Genomic DNA, 22,020 nt, shown 5'->3' on the forward strand with positions numbered 1-22,020 from the left:
ATAGGGGAGACAGGAAAGAGGACCAGCGTGGAAGCCAGGGAAGCGCATAATGGGAAGACGTGGGTTGCCCACCATGGCCTGGGAGCATCAGAAGAGTGTGACAAGCGCCCATCACAGTATAAAAGGAGGTCACCAAGGACACGGGGACAGCAGCAGAAGAGCAGAAGAGCTAGAAAGCAGAACGTATTGGGCTGAAGAGTGGCTAGAAAGTAATGAAAAAGAGCAAACAGGGGTGAGTTACTCTTTCAGAAGTTTGGCTCAGAAGGGATACAGTGGCAGAAGTAAAGTTATAGTGTCTCATGGAGCAAAAGGATGGGGCAATCTTGAAGTCAGCCCTTAATGGCTTGAGAGCAAAGAGCGGCAGTAAGGAATTAGGAAAGAGAAAGGAGAACAAGAGGATGCTCTCTGCTGGACAACGTCTAGCGAGGAGAGGTGGGCCAAGCCTAAGAGCACCTAGGAGGGCTTGGTTAGAGAGAGTGGACCCACCTCATCTTCTGAACACTGGGGGGAAGAGGGAAGAGAGGGTTAGGGACATGCAGTAATCCATGCCCTCGGGCCCTAGGTTTGTCAGTGAAGTGAGGAACCGAGGCTATTAACTGAGGGAGAAGATGGTGGAATGCGACTAAAGATGGAGTCCAGGAGTCTGTGGAGGTTGGTGGTCACATGCTAGGTATCCGCGGAGAGGACCTCCGATTGAGTGAGAGTCACACTAAGTGATTTGTGAATTATCTTGCAATTTGATGATCCTATAGGAAGAAAGAAGTAGTGATCTACTTCTGAAATTTAGCCAATGAAAACCTTAGGGACGGCAGAACACTTTCCTATCTGTTGGCTCTGGACTCGTCATCCGATGGAATCAACAGCTAGAGGGGGTTGTCGTGCGTGGTGAAGTAGGGGGCCAGCGAAGGCCTGGGAGACCTTCCAGGAGACAGACGCACATGAAACCCACAAAGACGGACTACACATCCTGGCGAGGACGAGGAGGGCAGCGGACTGGCCAATGTTTTCTTCTCTTGTGCAAAGGTCCTCATGAGCTGGAGTTAATGTGACGGCAGGGAACTACACAAGAGTCAGGCAGGAACAGTGTTGCCTTCGCTGATGTCTCCCCGGCATCGGAAACAATGCCTGGCATTTCACAGGCGCTCAATTAATATTTGTAGTATGAATGGATTTTGATCTGAAAGTCTTACCCAGACAAGTAGAATTGCCTTTTGCGCTGGAATGACCTGTTTTTGTATAAAATGAACTTGCTTCAGAGACCACAGCTGCTTCCCCCAAACCTTAAAATACAGTAATACAGGTGCCAATCTTCCCGCCCGGCTTTGGGAGGTGGTAGGCAAATCAATCTAGTAACGCAGGCATCCAAGTGGGTATTTTTTAGCTGGAATTTCCCCTGGGACACCTTACAACAAATAATCAGGTCAAATCTCTGTTTTGTTTTCAGGAAAAAACAAGCTTGTCTGAAATAAACAAGTTGACAGTATTTTTCACATATAACATGTCCACATACATGCATGCACACATAAAACGCATGTAATGCACACAGAAAATGAATGATTGAGGAGGCTGCCTAGCTTGCAAATACATGTATGACACGCATAATATTTGCACAAAAACACGGTGTTAATTCTGCCTTTCTTATAGAATTTACTTTCACCTTCTCTAATACGTGCAGTGCCCTCTTCTCTCGCTGGATTGGAGGCGTGTCCTGATGTGAAAGGGAGTAGTGGGGAGGGAGAGGCCCGTAACCAAAAGCAGGGCCCTGTTGTACTCGACTCTGCATTACCTGCGTGAAAGACTTTGGTTTTTCCATTAGTGATTCCAGAAGAGCTTGCTTCCATTTTTATCGGCCGTCTGCCTGGTGGGAGTGAGGAATGCCTGACCACGGGCAGGCGGCGGGGTCCCGGGCGACTCGCCACACTTCGCCGTTGATGGATTTGCAAGCGCTTTTCAGCCCCATGAATAGACACACTTAAACCTAGAATGAGAAACAACGCCATCAGGTTGCAGAAGGCAGTTCAGCATGGTTAACACACCCGCTGATTGAGCTGTGGCCCCAAATACAGAGAACAGGCACAAACTATCCTCAGACCCAGATCCAAACTGTTGCCATCGATTTGATCCTGACTCACAGTGACCCCATAGGGCAGAGCAGAACTGCCTTAAAGTTCCCAGGTCTGAATGTAAGTCTTTACAGACGTGGACTGCCACAAGTGCTCCCAGAGGAGTAGCTGGTGGGTTTGAACCGCTGACTTTTCAGTTGGTAGCTTCCTGCTTCAACCACTTTACCACCAGGGCTCCTTAAGGAATTCTACACCCAAACACATTGCTATCAATTTGATTTTGATTCCCAGAGAACCTAAATGACAGAGTAGAACCGTGCCAAGGTTCCCAAGGCTGTACTGTGTATAAAAGCCGACTGCCTAGCCGTTCTCCCTTAGAGCCGCTGGTGGGTATAGATCAGCAGCCTTCTGGTTTGCAGCTGAGCACTTCAACTGCTGCACCACCAAACCTCTGCTCAGGGTTGGATTCTAGTACCACTAAATCATGACACTAATCAATTTTCATCTGACCTTATTTACTGAGTTTTTCAATTCGAAAGAGGGCATACTTATTTAACATAAGACTTGTATTAAAGGGAATTCAAATATTAAAATTCTTACATCTTAACATCTTGTAAAAGTGTTTTCATACTATCTTCAGGATATATGCAGATCAGAAACTGTTGCTAAAGTATTTGGAATTTACAAGACCAATCAAGGAACTTTCTCTGTGGGATTCATGGATAGGCCATGGTGTTTCATCTGTCCTTCTCCCTGTTGTTTTAGCTTGGTTTTTCTAGGGACTGGAGTATTTTAAAGGTAAGTCCAGACCTGTAGTCAACATCATACATAAATAGTTCAGTGTGTATTTATAACGGGAAGAACTATGCCAACACCATTACTAACTAAATTGATACTATTTCCTAATCCCTAAATAGACATCCAAAACCTAGCCAATATAAATTCTCCTGATAGCTTTTTTGGGAAAAATTATTTTATTGGGGGCTCGTACACTTATCACAATCCATCCATCCATCCATGTGTCAGGCACATTTGTACATTTGTTGCCATCATCATTCTCAAAACATCTGCTTTCCACTTGAGACCCTGGCATCAGCTCATTTTTCACCTCCCTCCCCATTCCCCTCTTCCTCATGAACCCTTGATAATTTAAGGCATTCTTATTTTGTCATATCTTACACTATCCAACATCTCCTTTCACCCACTTTTCTGTTTTCCGTCCCTCAGGGAAGAGGTTTTATGTAGATCCTTGTAATTGGTTCCCCCTTTCTACTCCACCTTCCTTCTACCCACCCACCCCCAACCCCCGGCATCCCTCCTATCACCACTGGACCTGAGGGATTCATCTGTCCTGTATTCCCCATGTTTCCAGTTCCCATCTGTACCAGTGTACATCCTCCTGTCCAGCTGGATTTGTAAGGTATAATTGGGATCATGATAATTGAGGGGAGGAAGCATTTAAAAACTAGAGGAAAGCTGTATGTTTCATCGTTGCTACACTGCACCTTGACTGACTCGTCTCCTCTCAAAGACCCTTCTGTAAGGGGATGTCCAGTTGCCTACAAATGGCCTTTGGGTCCTCATAATAATTATTTTGTTTCAGCCAGAATCTAAACATTGAACATTGGATTTTATGGCTATTTTATACTTTTTTTGTATTTTATAGTGGTTAAGCACTGGGCTGCTAATCACAGGGTTGGAAGTTCAAAACTTACAGCTGTTTTATGGGCAAACGATGAGGCTCTCTACTTCCATAAAGGGTCACAGTCTCAGAAACACACAGGGACGATTCTACCTTGTCCTGTAGGGCTGGACAAGGGTTGGAAAGGACTCGAATGCAGTACAGTTTGGCACTGTCTTGCAGTCTTCCTTTATCTTTGCTCTCATACCCTGGCCGTGTATGTGTGGAAACTAGGTCATATTTACTATCTGATGCCCCACACTCTGTACTTGATTATTGTGACAAAGCATCATTTAACTTGATCTGTTGCTCTCAAATGTCCATAAACTGGTACTCTGTCCAAAGACTTAATTTAATGTAGGATCAACTTTTTAGACATAATACTAACTGGTCCTATGTATTACATCAGGAAGTCCATAAAGTCTAGCTGTCTCCAAAATTCCATGCAAGAATATATATCCAAGTATCAACCAGCACCAACATTCCACCTAATGGAATTTAGGCTGATAAATGCCTTTGTGCGTCCACCTACACAACAAGAGGGAAAGAAGCAACTCACGGCCAGGAGTCAATGCTGACTCATCGTGACCCTTTAGGACGGGACAGAACTGACGCTGTGACTTTCTGAGACTGCAGCTCCTTATGGGAGTAGAAAGCATGATACATCTTTCTTCCAAAGAGTGGCTTGGTGGTTCTAAACTGCAGACCTAGTGGCTAGCAGCCCAATACATAATCCACTATGCCACCAGGGCTCCTGAAACAAGAAAGAGTGAGGAAATGTTTAACATGCATTAATTGTCTTATTGTTAGATGAATATCCTTACTATTATTTTGAAAACACTAAGTAAAACCTAGGATGAGGCAGATGATAATATCTTAGTATCTTTTTAAGAACTAAGATGTTCAGTGGATGTGATACAAATGAAAAAAATTAAAAATCTTATAATTGTAAATTTTTTTCAGAAATGCCAGAATGTACTCTCAAAACAAGAAAATGTCCTTGTTTTGTCCATGAAAAGGCTGAAACTGTACGGAAAATAAAAGCAGCTATGGTGTTGTAATGTTTGGATCCAGACTGAGCTCTCTAAATACCATTTTCCATTAAAATGAATAAGAGGGCCCTTGTTAAAAGGCCTGGGGTCAGGGCCTGGGCCAGAAGCAGTACAAGATGAGCAGAGATGTGGGATGCTCTGGAAGATGGGGTGCAGTTTCAGCATCACGAGGATTCATGATTGCAGCTGACTGAAACATATGAGGAGGCTTCAAAACATTTGTGGAAAAATGGAATTAAAAGATAACACAGATTTTTCCACTAATGTTTTGAGCCCCTTCATACAAAATTGATTTTGAAACTCTGATTTCAAAAAGGTACTTTCAAAAGAAACTCAATGAGCATCATTAGAATTCCGAAGACACCAGTTCATTACTCAATAGATGGCTAAATAAAGGAAAAAGAAGGATGTTTCTCCTGCCTTCCTTTGGGCAAGTTTTCACTGGAGAACATCCCCAGCTGATAGATGCAGATGGGAAAAGGGAATTACAAAATTACTTTAGAAGTCACAGTGAAATATAGAATGATTGCTCCACCAGTTGCCTAAGGTGCGCAGTGCTAGGATGGTAGGGATAGAATGTAAACTCCCAGAAGGCAAAAATCTAGATCTAGTTCTTAAAGAGAGAGATAAGCAAATGTATTAGCATTACAGCACCCATCAGGGAGATTAGTGATGTCAATTTAAAAATATTTTTATTCTGGAAATTTTCAAACATACCCAAAGCAGAAAGACTAGTATAATGAACCCCATGTATTCATTACTTGGCTTAAAAAAAAAAAGAATACTGTTCTGATTCTGTTTCCTTTATCCTTCTCATTTTGTTGTCACCTTGCTTTTTAGGAAGTGGAGTGTTTTCAAAGTATCTCCGGAGGTGATGCCGACATCAAACATAAATACTTCAGTATGTAACTCTAACTGGCAGAACGATGTCAATGCCATTCCTAACCAAACTGATCTATTGGGTCATCTGATAGAGAAAACCAAACTTCACTAAATCACAGAATTTTTCACTAAGAGGAGAGTCTCTTTAAACTTGGAGGTACATAGGTAACGTTGGAAGGCACCTGGTGTTTAACTAGTTAATCAGGTGTCTTTTGTGGGTGTGGAAACTGAGACTGGAGATGAGAAGCAATTAGTCCATGTACTTATTATCAATACTAGGAGGCAACCCTAAGACATCTGTGGAAACACCCAGGAAGAAGGGAAATGAAAGGCCAGGTCAAAGTGGAATATTGCAAAATCCTGGGTTAGAGGTATGGAGAGTCACCATCAATGTCCCCAGGGGTAAAAAGCAATGTTCTCACTTCACCGGATGGTGGTGAGAATTAAGAGTCAATCCACAGAGAGCACTTAGGAAAGGGTCTGGTGGCTGGGACAGGTGGACTTGTTGCCATCACCTTCTACCACACCAGGCACCTGTCATACGCTCAGTCTCCCGTCTCACTCCTTCCCGATGACCAGAGTTGATGCCAACAGGTGGCGAATCCAGGTCTCAAAGGAGAGCGGTGCTCCCCAGGATTGTCAAGGACTGGTGTTTCAGAAGTACATCTGCGGCCTCTTTTCAAGATACTGATGGGAGGTCTCAAACGCCCAACCTATTGGCAATAGTCAAGTTCATGAACGGTTTGTACACCTAGGGGGAGTCCTCTTCCTCCCTTGTTCTAGTATTTGCACCAACGCCTCTGCTCACGCGTTTTAGCCTCTCCCTTGGGTGTCCAGGACACTTAAGCTTCTTGCTGCCTCTCCCACTCCTCTAAGCAATCATCTTTCACTTGTGCCCACGGTCATGTATTTCCTAATGCTTGCCTTTGACCTTTCCCTCTCATAGAGCCTCTGCTCTCCATGTCCTCAGCAATCATCTCCGAGCGGCAAATGCTAAGGACTCTTAAAATTTTAGTCAGCCAACAAACCAAACTCACTGCCACCCAGTCAGCTGTGACTCAGAGCATCCCTAAACCACAGCAGGGAATTGCTTTGACGGGTTTCTGTGCTGTGACTCTGGACGCAGACTGCTTCACTTTTCTCCCATGGTACAGTTAGTGCGTTTGACATGTCGCCCTTTGGGGTAGCAGCCTCACCCTTAACCCACTCTGCAAGCAGGGCTCCTGGTAGTCAATCAAGGAAGCATAAAATAAAACCAGTGTAACAGACAGTCATGGGTAGTGTCCATACACTGGGTTACGTGCGGGCTATCTACTCCTGGGCATCTCTTTATGAGTGCTGTCAGTACCAAGATGCCAACTTGGCATCCTTCCAGCCCCCCAGGCTCCTTACCGCCACTGTCTGTACCACATTTCCAGACAGTGTCTAGAGACACAGCAACACTCCACGAGGAGGTCGCCAGATGTGTGTGTGTGACAACTGCAGGGACCAGGAGAGATTCTCTAAGACAGCTTGAAGTGGTACATGTTGTATCCATCTGTAACTATTAAATAGACTGCTCTCTATAAACATTTCTTCTTGTCCTTTTAGTGGAAGACTCACGGGGTTGAAGAGACTAGTATTCTGACTCAGTGTGGTGCTTCAAGCTCTTATAGAATCACCCCCCCTCCCCCGGAAGCCAAGGTGACAGAAAAGAGAATAAAAACTACCCCACTGAAATAATATGGCATAGGTACTTGAATCTCATGTTAGAAAACATCTTCTAGTGCAAATCATAGTAATAAGAAAACCAAAGCCTGGCAAACATAGGAAAAGATCTATGAAATCAACCAAGAAACAATGAATATGATGATGGTGAGGATGTTACATGAAAACTTGGGCAGAATTCCTAATGCCTGAACCAGCCTACTCCGGTCCTCTGGGAGCTGAAAGTCCTCAGTGGTGCGGATAAAGGGCCTGGCCCCATAAAGATTCCTTTTATACAAGAGCACTAGCCATTGAGTGAGAGACAGGTATAAATAAATAGTATATCAGAGAACAAGTAAACTACAGACATTTGAAAATGTTAACATGGTTAGAAGATTCCAAGGTTACATCTTCAGAAATAAATGGTCAGCCAATAAACTACACCATCCAATTTGTTTTTAATTACTTTGGAAAAACGGTTGATATTGTTTATCTATAAAATGCCTGCCACTGTGCTAGATATTGATCATTATCCCATTAATACGCCACAATAAACTCTAATGCAAGAATTAGTAATTGCATTTCACAAATGGAGAACTTGAGGCTTTGGAGGTTAAGTTACTTGTCCCAGGTCAAAAAACAAGTGATTAACTGGAAGTTCAGCCTTGCTCTTTCCCACCATCTCATGTAGGCTGATGAATTAAATACCAATACACAGATGATTGGTTTGGTGGTCCTGAATAACTTAACAGAGATCTAGCAAGGCAGCGGTCAGAAAGTAGAAAGTGCATCAATACTCCTTTGAGCTCAACCTGCTCTTCCCATGTTTGGCTCATGACACCGACACAGCTGACATGTCTTTGGTTAAGGGCATTTTCCTTTGAAGATCTTTCTGTTCTTCTGCCCACAGCCCACACTCCTGCCACTCATTCTCTCGTTCTCGCTCTCTGACATTGAGTGGGTCCTGACTCACAGTGACCCTACAGGACACAGTAGACCTGCCCCTGTGGGTTTCCAAGACTAGCTCTAGTGGTCTTAAACTGCTTGTCTCTTAGCAGCCAAGTGTGTAACTGTTATACCCAGAGCTTTCTTCCACTCATGCCATTTGCCCTTATCCTGCAATACTATCGAACTTCAAAAATGGTTCAATTTATTTTAGTCGGGGCTCTTACGGCGCTTATCACAATCCATATCCATTTTGTCAAACACGTCTTTATATACCTTGCCATCATCTTTCTCAAAACATTTTCTTTCTACCTGATCCCCTGGCATCAGCTCCTCCTTTTACTCCCTCCCTCCCCATGCCCCCTTGATAATTTATAAATGATTTTTTTCATGTTTTACAGCGACTTCTGTCTCATTTCACCCACTTTTCTGCTGTACATCCCCCTGGGATGGGAGCCATACATCAATCATTGTGATGGGTTTCCTCTCACTCACTATTCCCCACCCCCCTTACCCTCCTAGTATCGCTGCTCCCTTATTGCTCCTTAGGGGTTTATCTGTTCTGGCTTCTGTGTTTTGAGCTCTTATCTGTACCCATATACATATTCTGGTCTAGTCAGATTGGTAAGATAGAATTGGGGTCATGGTAGTGTGGGGGTCGGGGAGCATTAAAGACTAACGGAAGGTTGTGTGTTTCATCGGGGCTATATTGCACCCCGACTGGATTTTCTCTTCCTGTGGCCATTCTAACAAGTGGGTGTCCAATTGATGGGCTTTGGGTCTCCACTCTGCCCCCCACCTTTCCCATTGATAGGCTTTTTGTTTGTTTTGTTTTGGATCTTTGATGCCTGATACTTGATCCCATCAACACCTCATGATCATTCAGCTTCTGGCAGAAGACTGTTCCATTTTCCCATCTATTTCTGAAAGTCAAGAATCAAAGCTGCACTTTCCTGATTCCTTCCTCATCTCTAAACAAAGCATGTTCAATACTGATCATCAGACAACAACCCCACTTCAGTTTCTTCTCCTGCATTTTTCATATATTTAATCATTTTACTAGGACCTCATACAACTCTTATCACAATCCAGACATACATCAATTGTGTAAAGCACAATTGTACATTCATTGCCCTCATCATTTTCAAACATTTGCTCTCCACTTACGCCCCTGGCATCAACTCCTCATTTTCCCCTTCCATCCCTTCTCCCCCCTCCCTCATGAACCCGTGATAAGTTATAAATTATTATTTTGTCATATCTTGCCTTCACCCACTTTACTGTTGTCCGTCCCCCAGGGAGGAGGTCACATGTAGATCCTTGTAATCAGGTCCCCCCTTTCCAATCCACCCTCCCTCTACGCTCCCAGTATCACCTCTCATACCATTGGTCCTGAAGGGATCATCTTCCCTGGATTCCCTGAGTTTTCAGTTCCTATCTGTATGAGGGTACATCCTCTGGTCTAGCCAGACTTGTGAGGTAGAATTGGGATCATGATAGTGGGGGAGGGGGGAGAGGAAGCATTTAGGAATGAGGGGAAAGTTGCATTTTTCATCTTTGCTACATCACACCCTGATTGGCTCATCTTCTCCCCAAGGTCCTTCTGTAAAGGGATGCCCAGTGGCCTACAAATGGGCTTTGGGTCTCCACTCCGCACTCCCCCCACCCCCCCCATTCACTATGATAAGATTTTTTGTTCTGATGTTGCCTGATTCCTGATCCCTTCGACACCTCGTGATCGCACAGGCTGATGTGCTTCTTCCATGTGGGCTTTGTTGCTTCTGAGCTAGATGGCCACTTGTTTATCTTCAAGCCTTTAAGATCCCAGATGCTAAATTGGGCACATAAGCAAATGTGGCGAAGAAAGCTGATGGTGCCCGGCTATCAAAAGATATAGCATTTTGCATTCTATATGGTGCAGAAACTCCTTGAGCATAAGCAGAGTACATGGTTGAGAGGCACTCAAGAAAATGAAAATGTGCCTGTTTCTTGAGCAACAAATTTCTAGCTTCATTCTCCCTGTCCCTGTAAACCCTAATCATCTTTCCTAGACTCCTCGAGGCCTGCAGTTTGGCTGGCTCCTTCACTTTAGCAGATGGCTGCCCCTCTAACTCACCTGAGAAGAGGGTAGAATACGAGGCTACATTTCTAATATTCCCCCTTTCCATTTCAACACATCTTAATATCCTTTCCTCTTGAGGTTTACCATCTCCCTCCCTTGAGCGAAGACTCAAAGTCAGAACTTTGGGGCATGGCATTTTTATGATGAAGAGAGGGAACACAGTGTAATGATTAAAATGTGGGTCTTGTGGTCAGAGTTTCTGAACAATAACAGTAACGACTTTACAGGGTGTGAGACTCAAATGAGTTAGTGCATATAAAGTGCTTAGGACAGTGTCTGCCTGTCCTAGGAAGAGTAGGTGCTCCATCCAGGTAGCGGCCATCATTACTTTCTGTCCCATCAATGGCTTCTACTTGATTTTCATTCTCATTTCTTGGGTTCCAACATTTAGCATCATTGCCTCCTGCTTATCCGTTTTTCAACTGATGGTTAGGTTTTCACAACATGTGAGTTTCTTGCTGCCTCTCTCAGTTATTTTCCCTTTCCTTTACCCCAAGTTTCTTATGGCTACGATAACAAACTACACAACCTTGGTGGTTTAAAGGAAGAAGAACGTATTATCTTACGGTTCTGGAGGTCGGATGTTCAAAATCCAGATGTTGAAAGGGGCGCACTCCCTCAAAGGCTTGAAAGGACAGTGGATGCTTTGTCGCCTCCAGCTTCTCTGCCTGCCTCGCGTGTGACTGCATCACTCCAGCCTCTGCCTCCATCTTCCTGCCACGATCTCACTTTTCTCTGTGTGTGTGTCTAATCTCCCTCCACATCCCTTTTGTAAGGACGCTTGCCACTTAGAGTTTATCCAGATAAGCCCTTCAGCTCAGGATCCTTAACTGAATCTTATTAACAGATTCACAGGGGTAGGACATGGACATAATTTTGGGAGCCATTGAAGCTACCAATGTGAGTATTTCCCTTAATTTTGACTTTGACCTTTAGCTTCCTTATGAAAAAAAAAAACATGGTGCCATACACTCCTTGTTTCCAACTGTCATCTCTCAGTGGTCAGCCCCCCCAAGCACTCCTCCTTTGCTCCTGACAGCAAGCTCCTTCTTAATCTGATGGCGTGCCCAAGGAACTCAACCGCAGAAACACTGGAGTATTTTGACAGTCAATTCTTATGCTCAGATTTCTTTTAAACTCCTTATAGATTTTCTTCACAAAAATTCTACCTAGAATGTGGCTTTTTTTCCCCCCTCAGGAAACTAAACTTCATAAAGATGTCCCTTCTCCCTGGTCCTCGTCCAGGATGCACGTGTCTTGGCCGCAGTGCCTGTGTAATGTGTTCTCCTCTGTAACAGTGATTCTGCCTTCATCTACATGTCTTCTCTGTGATTCACCAGAGCTGTGTGCCTTGGGAGCGCATGAGGTTCTGTCAGTGTTTTACAATTTGGAGCAACAGCATCAATGTGTGACATCACTCTTCTTTAGGTAAATTACTTTTCAAATTACTGAACAACTATATTTTGAATGGCGGCACCACCTCCACCACCACCACCACCACCACCACCACCAGCACCACAGGCAATACACAGACTCGCCTATTCCCAATGGAGAAGGAAGCAGTCCAGGGGAAGGAATACGTATTTCTAGTTTCCTCTTCTGTTCAGATTTAATTATAAGGGGAATGCATCCAGCACCTGACCTTCCTGGAAAAAGTGGCTGAAATGGAGGTAAAACTCTCTTGGTTATTTTCAGGCCTGGATTTACTTTCTCAAGTGTCCCAGAACTTTCCTGATATCCTCAATTTTATGGCTCAAAGAGGAGTCCCGGGGTGAAGCCAGTGGTTCCATACTTGGCTGCCAACCAAAGGGACAGAGGTTTCAGTCCATCCAGCAGCACCTCAAAAGAAAGATCTTGGTGATCTCTGAGGGAAATTCAAAAGTTATAAAAAATGGTTGATCTATACGGGCAAGAAGCAGGGAACCAGTAGAGAGGTCTGAGGGGCCAGCCTCAATCCCAACTATGTGGACAGCCACCCCTCCCCCCAGAAGAATTTACTTCAGAGGACTGCACTGAAGCTACAGCTCAGGGTGAGGGACATGTCTGATCAGAGCACATGGGAGCAAATAAAGTGGGAGGAAGAGAGAGTGGAGCACATCCTGGTCCACCAAGTCTTGAGTACAATATCCCTGCTCAGAGCAGCCAATGCAGACAGAGGACCATATGGCTGGCCCCAGTAGGAGAAGTGGCATCCCTCACTGACCTATAGCCCTATTGGGGGCAGCACTGGAGACACAGTGTGGGAATTGTGCCCTATCAGAACCCACCACACTGAGGCAAAATACTCTAAGGGCATGCAACAGAACAGCAAAGGGAGCAGAGCAAGGGAGTACCAAAAATAGACTTTGGGGCCAGGGAGTGGCACTCCATCATACTTGACTGGAAAACGCTCCTAAAGGTCAACAAATAGACCTTGAGCTATTTACGGGTTTTTCTTTTTTTTGTCATTGGTATTTTGTTGTTTTGTTTTCTTTTGTTGCTTTGTTTCACTCTGTCTTGTTTTTGTGCATATTATTATCGCTGCAGGTCTATCTAGATAAGATAGGCTGGATAAACAATCTGGAGAAGAAAACAATGAACCGATAATTCTCGGGGGGGGGGGGTTGGAGCATGAGAGAGGTGGACGTGGGGGAAAGGAAGTGGTGTTAACAAACCCAGAGACAAGGGAAAAACAAGTGATCCAAAATCCGTGGCAAGGAGGGTGTAAGAGGCCTGGTAGGGCTTGACCAAGGGCAAAGTAACTGAAGGCTGAGCATGATAGTGGGACAAGAGTAAAGTAAAAGTTAATAGAGGAAAGATCTAGGAGGCAAAGGGCATTCATAGAGGTATAAATACAGGCATGTACATATGTAAATATATTTATATATAAAATGGGGTAATACATCTATGTGCATATATTTATAGGTTTAGTATAAGGTCGCAGATGGACACTGGTCCTCCACTCAAGTACTCCCTCAACATAAGAACACTTTGTTCTATTAAACTGGCTTTCCATGATGCTCACCTTCCCAACATGATCTCTGAAGACAAAATGAGTGCATAAGCAAATGTGGTGAAGAAAGCTGATGGTGCCTGGCTATCAAAAGTTATAGTGTCTGCGGTCTTAAAGGCTTGAAGACAAACAAGCAGCCATCTAGCTCAGAAGCAACAAAACCCACATGGAAGAAGCACACCAACCTGTGTGATCACAAGGTGTCAAAGCTATCAGACATCAAAGAACAAAGTATCATATCATTGAGAATGAGGGGCAGTGTGGAATGGGGACCCAAAGCCCATCTGTAGACAAGTGGACATGCCCTTACAGAAGGGTCATGGGGAGAAGACAAGCCAGTCAGGGTGCAGTGTAGCAACGATGAAACATACAACTTTCCTCTAGTTCTTAAATGCTTCCTCCCACCCTCACTATCATGGTCCCAATTCAACCTTACAAATTCGGCTAGAGCAGAGGATGTACACTGGTACAGATAGGAACTAGAAACATGGGGAATTCAGGACAGATAAACCCCTCAGGATCAGTGGTGAGAGTGGAGATACTGGGAGGGTGGTGGGAAGGTGGAATTAAAAGGGGGAAACTGATTACAAGGATCTACATATTACCCCCTCCCTGGGGGACAGGCAATAGAAAAGTGGGTGATGGGAGACGTCAGATAGTGTGAAACATGACAAAATAATAATTTATAAATTATCAAGGGTTCATAGGGACGGGTGGGCAGGGAGGGAGGGGGAAAATGAGGAGCTGATACCAAGGGCTAGTAGAAAGCAATTATTTTGAGAATGCTGATGGCAACAAATGTACAAATGTGCTTTGACACAATGGATGGATGGATGGCTTGTGATAAGAGTTGGATGAGCCCCCAATAAATGATTTTTTTAAAAGGTTGATCATACTTCTGAAATTATCAACCATTATAAACTCTCTGGAACTCAGGTCTACTTCGGCACATGTTGCTGTTGGTGGGTGCCATGGAGTTGGTTCTGACCACAGAGACCTTCTGGACCACAGAATCAAATCCTGCTCAGTCCTGCACCACCCTGGGCCTGAGCCCATGGTTGCAGCCTCTGTGTCCACCCATCTCCTTGAGAGGCTTGTTTACCCAGGCGCCTCTACTCTATCGAGCAGAATGTCCTTCTCCAGACTGGTCTCTCCTGACAACATGTCCGAAGTATGTAAGACAAAGCTTTGCCATCCTTGCTTCTAAGGAGCCCTCTGGCCTGACTTACTACGAGACAGGTCTGCTTGGACTTTTTGCACTCCACAGTACTTTCAATATTCTTTTCCAGCACCAAATTCAGATATGTCGATTCTTCTTCAGTCTTCTTTATTCGATGTCAACTTCTGCATGCATTTGACCCACAGAGGATTGTTATGAATCAGAGTTGACGATGGTAACTGATAACTGACAACAACTTAAAAAGTGTTTTCAAATGTTTACCAAATTAGCTGAGAACGTCCTGTGTTGTGGGAAGGAAGAAAAGCTCAAACACTTAGGCATACCTGTAGAAAAAGAAGCCCCCGACTTTTCATTGGCGGAGGCATGCTCCTATCAAAAGGGATGGACGCTGTGTGGCTTCCGGGAGGTTTACTCCGTGAGAACTGGAGTGAGCAGACACTGGGCAGCAGTGAACTCCTGAGGCGGTGGGTAGCGAGTGTGGGCTGAGTTCAGGCGGCAGTCTCAGATGCTGAGCTCTAACCCAGGCAGAGTCCCTCTGGAGATCTAAAGCTAGAGTACTACTTCATCTCAGTAGGCCTGATGAAAGGATTCACTGCAGCAGAAATGGCTTTTACTGGTCCAGGCTTCGGGTATGTCCTGTCTCTTTTTCATTTCAGCTTATATATTGCACCAACAGCACATTACACGAACCTGGCAGTAGCAACACGTCAAAGTCAGGAAGAACTTCTTGCCCAAATATTATCATTTGTAATTTTGTGACAGTTTTCTGTCTCAAGCCACATTGACTTAGCACTAAGGTTCGTTAAAAACAGACCCAAACTCTAAAACTAGAAATAATAATATCCAGATTTGACTCAGTGCTTATAGGAAGAATGGATGAGAGAAGAGAAAGGCCTGTATAAGAATGTTTAACCAGCATAACTGTAATTCAAATAAAGTCCTGCAGATAAATTATTGATGCTTTCTCTTCAATTCTACCTCTAAAGTTTTCAGTCTGTGTAGACTTATTTCTCTCCTGTTGCTGAGCTTTATTTAGAATCTCCATTTTCCATACATGTTGTAGACTTCTAGAAGAATTACGTCACGGGAAACCACAACCTCGACGGCTGTTCGGTGCCGCCGAGTGGGCTCTCGCTCGTAGCGACCCTGTGCACATCAGAACGAAACGCTGCCTGGTTTGCACCGTCCTCAACATTGCTCCCATGCTTCAAGCTCCTCGTTGCGGCCACTGTGATACTGCTGAATGACAAATGCCACCCCTACATCAGAGCCTTCCACTTCCTGACGCAGAGTTCACAGCAGCAAGAAGACCTCCTGCTTTGTCTTTTGGACACATTTGGTTTTGGGCTCCAGACCCTGTAGCTGAATGATGGTCCTTGAGACTTGGGTTGTGGTCTATAAGCTGACTCGGCTTCACCAGCTTCTGCAGCCTTGTGGATGCTGAGGATCTTCTAGACAGGCCCCTGAATGTCGAATACGGAATGTCACAGCACCCACAATCCATGAGGCATTCCATAAGATTTTGGGAGTCCTGTGAGACATTACAGTGAATTGCAGAATCCAGGGATGTGAAGAAACGCACTAAGAGGACCGGGGGTGGGGGGAGATGGAGCGGTATAATATCTTGGAAAAGTAGGACATTTGGGATATCTTTAATTTCTACCTGCTGGGAACTAGTCTGGTATTAATTCTTCTAAAAGAAATTGGCACCACGTTGGTCTACAATAAAGACTTGACAAACAGTACAAAACACATTCTTCGTAAGGTGGAATGAAAGAGTGGTCATGGATATTCTGACTGCTGGTGATGCTCCCCTTCCCAACATGATCACTGAAGACAAAATAGGTTCATGAGCAAATGTTGTGAAGAAAGCTGATGGTGCCCAGCTATCAAAAGATATAGCATCTGGGTTCTTAAAGGCTTGAAGATAAACAAGCGGCCATGTAGCTCAGAAGCAAGAAAGCCCACGTGGAAGAAGCACACCAGCTTGTGTGATCATGAGGTGTCGCCGAGACCAGGTATCAGGCATCAAAGACTCAGACCAAATAATCATATCAAGGTGAATAAGGGGGAGTGCAGAGTAGAGACCCAAAGTCTATAGGTAGAGAATTATAAGGTCATCCCCTTACAGAGGGTGTCATAAGGTGAAGACGAACCAGTCAGGGTGTGGTATAGCACCGAAAAAACATACAACTTTATTCTAGTTCTTTAATGCTTCCCCCGCTCCCTCCACTATCATGACCCCAATTCTAGCCTACAAATCCGGTAGACAAGAGCATGTACACTCATACAGAGAAGAGCTCATAACACAGGAAATCCAGAGCAGATAAACACCTCAGGTCAAATAATGAGAGTAAGTGATACCAGGAGGGTAACAGTAGGGTAAGGGGGGAGGGGGGGCGAAGGGGGAACCAATCACAATGACTGACATATACTCACCCCTCCACTTCCAGCAGGGGGATGACCAACAGAAAAGTGAGTGAAGGGAGACAGCGGGTGATGTAAGATACAAAAATAATAATAAATTATAATTTATCAAGGATTCATGAGGGAAGGTAGGAGAGGGAGGGGGAAATGAGATGGTGATCCCAAGGACTCAAATAGAAAGAAAATATTTTGAAAATGATGGTGGCAACATATGTACAAATGAGCTTGACACAATGGATGGATGGATGGATGCTGATAAGAGCTGTAAGAGCCCCCAATAAAATGATTAAATAACAACAGAAAAAGTCCCTTAATTACTATTGTTTTTTCACTTCCCGGAATTCTGCTTCAGGACCTTCACAACTAGAGCCTTTCACTTCCATCCTCTTCAAGTTTACTTCCGACCTGTACATCCTCATCATCCATGTCACTGAACACCTTTCAGGAAAGTCCTCCAACACCTCACATTTTACCCTTGACCCTCATCCCCTAGATATCCTAAATTTGTGCCATTTTGAATATTTTTTTGCTTACTGCTCTTTTCTTTATTGCTCCACCCATCTAAACTCTGAATTTCTCTCTTTCCCTTGTCCTGTGGTATCGAATTTATCTTAAATCTTTACATTCTCAGAGGAATGCTGAGAGAACAGCTATGGATTTCCTGTCACCTTCTGAAAGCTCAAGATTATATATCTTATGTTTTGTGGACTTAGGCACAATATTTCCCCCCTGCCCTCACCCCACCCCACCTCCCTATTTCTCAGGTAGACATAAAACTCTTGTCAACATAATAGCAAAATTGTCAAAGGTGATGATGAAGGGTGTGAACTAGATGCTAGGAGGCAATTAAAGCATATAGTTTAAAATTAATGCCTTGGGAACTAGTTCTTCCCCAGGCCCTCAGTTGTTTGTTTTATGGACTCATTTAACAAGCATCTGTTGAGAGTTTTCTCTGACTCAAACACTACGAATTCAGCGATGGAATGACACGGCCCTGATGCTCATAGAACTGAGTCTCAACATCAACAGTTCCCTTAACACGACAGCAACAGCGGGAGGCCACCTGCTGTAAACTGGAGCAGGTGACAATACTTTCTGGGTATTAAAAAGAAAAAAAATCAAGGGTTCACGAGGGAGGGGGGAAATGAGCTGATACCAAGGGCTCAAGTAGAAAGAAAATGTTTTGAACATGATGATGGCAGCACATGTACAAATGTGCTTGACACAATGGGTGTATGTATGGATTATCTGTATGAATAAGAGCTGTAAGAGCCCCTAATAAAACGATTTTTAAAAGAAAAAGAAGGACATTTCTAAAAAGCCAGGGAGAGCTCTTGGATTTCCCTTAAACAAATTTAATGGTTAGGCATTTTCCACAAAGAGTAGCATGCCAAAATATCATCACAGCCCAGGTATATACAGTTGGGGACTGCCAACAAAAATAGCTAAGTGAGAACTGGATATATATTTCAAATAGAGAAACTCACACATGGTGAACAAATCAAACACTTCAATCCCAAATATCGGTGGAACCACTTAAATGGTGTCACTACGTGAACAACCGAAATAGCATAAGAACAGGATTCTGGAAGATTCTTGGACCCAGTTCCGTCACCTCTGTTGGCAGCCCATAAAATGCTTCCAGAAAGGCAACACAGAATGGTTTATTATCAGTAATGCCAAACTATACGCATTAACCCACCAAAGAAATGGTCTTTTATATGTTGGTTATTTAGGCAAATAGGGAAATTTTAGTTTGAAAAGAACCCTTTGGAGAGTCATTTAGTTTTTCCAACAAATATTGAGTAGTACGCCGCAATCAATACTCATGGAAGCAGCTGCCACAAGGTCAAAAGTCGAGTTCCATTAGGTAAATCTGCTGCACAAGTCCACTTTAGAGAACTGAAAATCAAGGACGTTACTTTAAGGACTAAAGCGTCCCTCACGCAAGTCATGGCATTGTAAATTGTCTCATTTGCTTGTGAAAGTTGGACACGGGATAAAGAAAAGTATGGAATTTTTGATGCTTTTGAATTGTGGTGATGGAGAAGAATATTGAAAGCACCATGGACGGCAAAAAGCCAAACTGATCTGTCTTGGAAGAACTGCCAGAGTGCTCCTTAGCGGCAAGGATGGAAAGACGTCTTCCATGCTTTGGACATGTTGTCAGGAGAGACTAGGCCCCGGAGAAGGACATCATGTTTGGTAAAACAGAGGACAGCTAAGGAGAGGAAGGCCCTCAAGGAGACAGATGGACACAATGGCTGCAGTCATGGGCTCGAGCCTGGGGACAATGGCGAGGCTGGCACAGGACGGACAGCGCAATGTTTGGCTCTGTTGTGCATAAGGCTCCTGTGGGTCAGACCAATTCAATGGCACCTAACAACAACATACCACATGGAGACACACACCGATGATGAAGAAAAGAGGATGATGAAGGCAGGACCTGTACCCACCAGAGGAGCGTGTCTGGCAAGTGGTACAAAGTGTGCAAAAGTAACTAGATGGAAGGAAATGTGAAAGTTCACTATGTATCAGGATAGAGCCAGCAGCAATATGCAATATACAGAAATATTCTGTACAGTGCCAAACCAAAGACCAAACTCCTTGCTACTGAGTCAATTCTGACCCAGTGAGGCTTTAGACCTCCGAAGGAGCCGCCAGCCAGCCTCATCTTCCTCCTGCCTCTGGTAGGTTCAAATCACTGGCCAGGCAGTCAGCAGCTTCATTCATAAATTAACACGCGACCCTGGCTATAGTGCCAGATAAATTTTATAGACCAGATGCTCTCTGTTGCACCTATTCAACTCTGCTGGAGAAATATGAAAGAAACCTTTGATGATATGCAAATGAATGAGTCTGACTGGGTCTCAGTAAATCTTTATTTACAAGACCCAAAGGTGGGCTCTCTTTGGCCCATGGGTTATAGCTCGCTGAGTCTCAGTTTAGAGCACTGGGCAGAGATATCAAGGAATGTTTCATAGAAGGAATGGTATTATATCTAAGCCAGGACTGCTGGGTCACAATGAGAGGCAGATTTAGAGGAGAAGGGTAGCTAGCACAAATCAGAGGGCATAAGAGCTCATTTGCTAACGGAGCTCAGTGATCAGTATGAAGCATGTTTAAGATGTAGGAACAGTAATGTTGCTTGTTTGGTCTAAAAAGTAATGGTGAGCATCTGCTTCAGTGTGGGGTTTTATAATCTTTGGAGAATTCATAAAGAGCCTTGAATGCTGAACTAAGAATGCAAATGTTACCCGAGGGCGATGAGGCCTCACTGAAGGTATGTGAACAAAGAGGGGGGTGTGTGATCAGTATTATCACAGTATGGATTCAGGAAGATGCTCTGCTGGGCACAGAGACCAGACCAGTGAGAGAGTTGAAAGGAGAGGCTGTGGCATTGACAGCCTCTCTGATGTTCAGGGATGAACAAATGAAAGAATAAAAATGGGATTTGGAGCAGGAAAAGGTCACAGGAATCGGATAGAATATCTCGACAGGGTAGATTCAGCATTGATATGCCAAGTTTATGGCCCCATACGGCATGCAAGTAAAATGTCCACCCCGCAGGGACAGACACAGAGGTATGTCGCCTGGAAACCCTGAAGAAGCACTGTGCCTAGAGATTGACGCCAAACCTCTGCCTCTAAGAGATGCTGCGATTTCTCAAGAGGAGAACAGAGATCACAGATAAAAACTAGAGGAAGCTTGTAGAAGAATAAAATCACAGTCAGAGTATCTATCTGAGGGGCACATGAATGTGACAGCGCTAGGATTTGAACCCAGTTGTTCTGGCTCACCTACTCTCAGTAAGAGTGAGGAGTCAATAGGATTGCCTGACTGTGCAGGATGAAAAAGGTGAGAATGGAGAGGAAAAGGGTTTAGGTGGACTGAGATGGAACACAAGCAGCTGATTCGGGGAAAGTGTGCAGGGAAGTGCACACAGTGAGTCTCATGCAGTGAGTCCAAGTCCTAGGGTAGACAGATCAGTAAATTACAAAGCAAAAGGATTTCCCCACAGTGACGTAAGACTTCATGATGAAGAGTTATCCTGGATCACCTGGTGGTTGTTGTTGTTAGGTGCCACTGAGTCCGTTCCAAACCATAGGGACCCTATGCACAATACAATAAAACACTGCCCAGTCCTGCGCCCTCCTCACAATTGTTCCTATACCTCAGCCCACTGTTGCAGCCACGGTGTCAATTCATCCTGTCGAGGGCTTTCCTCCCCTTAGCTGCCCCTGCACTTGGCCACGCATCATGTCCTCCTTCTCCAGGGATTTGTCTCTCGGAGAGCATGTCCAAAGCATGTAAGATGAAGTCTGGCCATCCTTGCTCCTAAGGAGCACTCTGGTTGTACTTCTTCCCAGATAGATCAGTTTGTCCTTTTAGCAGTCGTGGTTAATTTCAATACTCTTCTCCAGCCCCACAATTCAAATGCATCGATTCTCCTGTGGTCTTCCTTCTTTAATGTCTGGCTTTCCCATCCAGATGAGGCAAGGGAAAATACCATGGCTTGGGTCAGGTGCACCTCACTCCTCAAAGTAACATCTTTGCTTTTCAATATTCTAAAGAGGTCTTGTCCAACAGATCTACTTAATGTAATTTAACTTTTCGTCTCTTGACCACTGCTTCTATAAGGATTGGTTGTGGATCCAAGCAAGACAAAATCCGTTGATCTTTTCTCCAGTTATCAAGATGTTAGCTACTGGGCCATTTGTAAGGATTTGGGTGTTCTTGACATTGAGTTGTAATCCGTATGGAAGACTGCAATCTTTGATCATATGGTGAGTTCTGTCTAATCACACGAGGCCTTAAAAACAGAGAACGGAAGGGGATGGGGGGAAAAAAAGGGAAACCGAGCTGATTCCAGGAACCCAAGTGGAAGGTGAATTATGAGAGTGACGAGTGCAACGAATGTATAAGGGTGCTTTGCTCAATTGATGTATGTACAGATTGTGATAAGAGTCTTATGAGCCCCAATAAAAAG

General features: G+C 44.3%; 1 protein-coding gene across 1 annotated transcript in view; it reads right to left on the reverse strand.

Moving 5' to 3' along the window:
* Positions 1-22,020, reverse strand: part of ANO4 (anoctamin 4) — a 454,720-nt gene that overhangs the window by 222,676 nt on the left and 210,024 nt on the right. The window contains exon 4 of the mRNA XM_075553208.1: positions 1,787-1,978. Coding sequence (XP_075409323.1) covers positions 1,787-1,978 — 192 coding nt within the window. The remainder of the gene's footprint in view (positions 1-1,786; positions 1,979-22,020) is intronic.

The sequence above is a fragment of the Tenrec ecaudatus genome, chromosome 6 (assembly GCF_050624435.1).
Source record: "Tenrec ecaudatus isolate mTenEca1 chromosome 6, mTenEca1.hap1, whole genome shotgun sequence".
Lineage (NCBI taxonomy): Eukaryota > Metazoa > Chordata > Mammalia > Afrosoricida > Tenrecidae > Tenrec > Tenrec ecaudatus.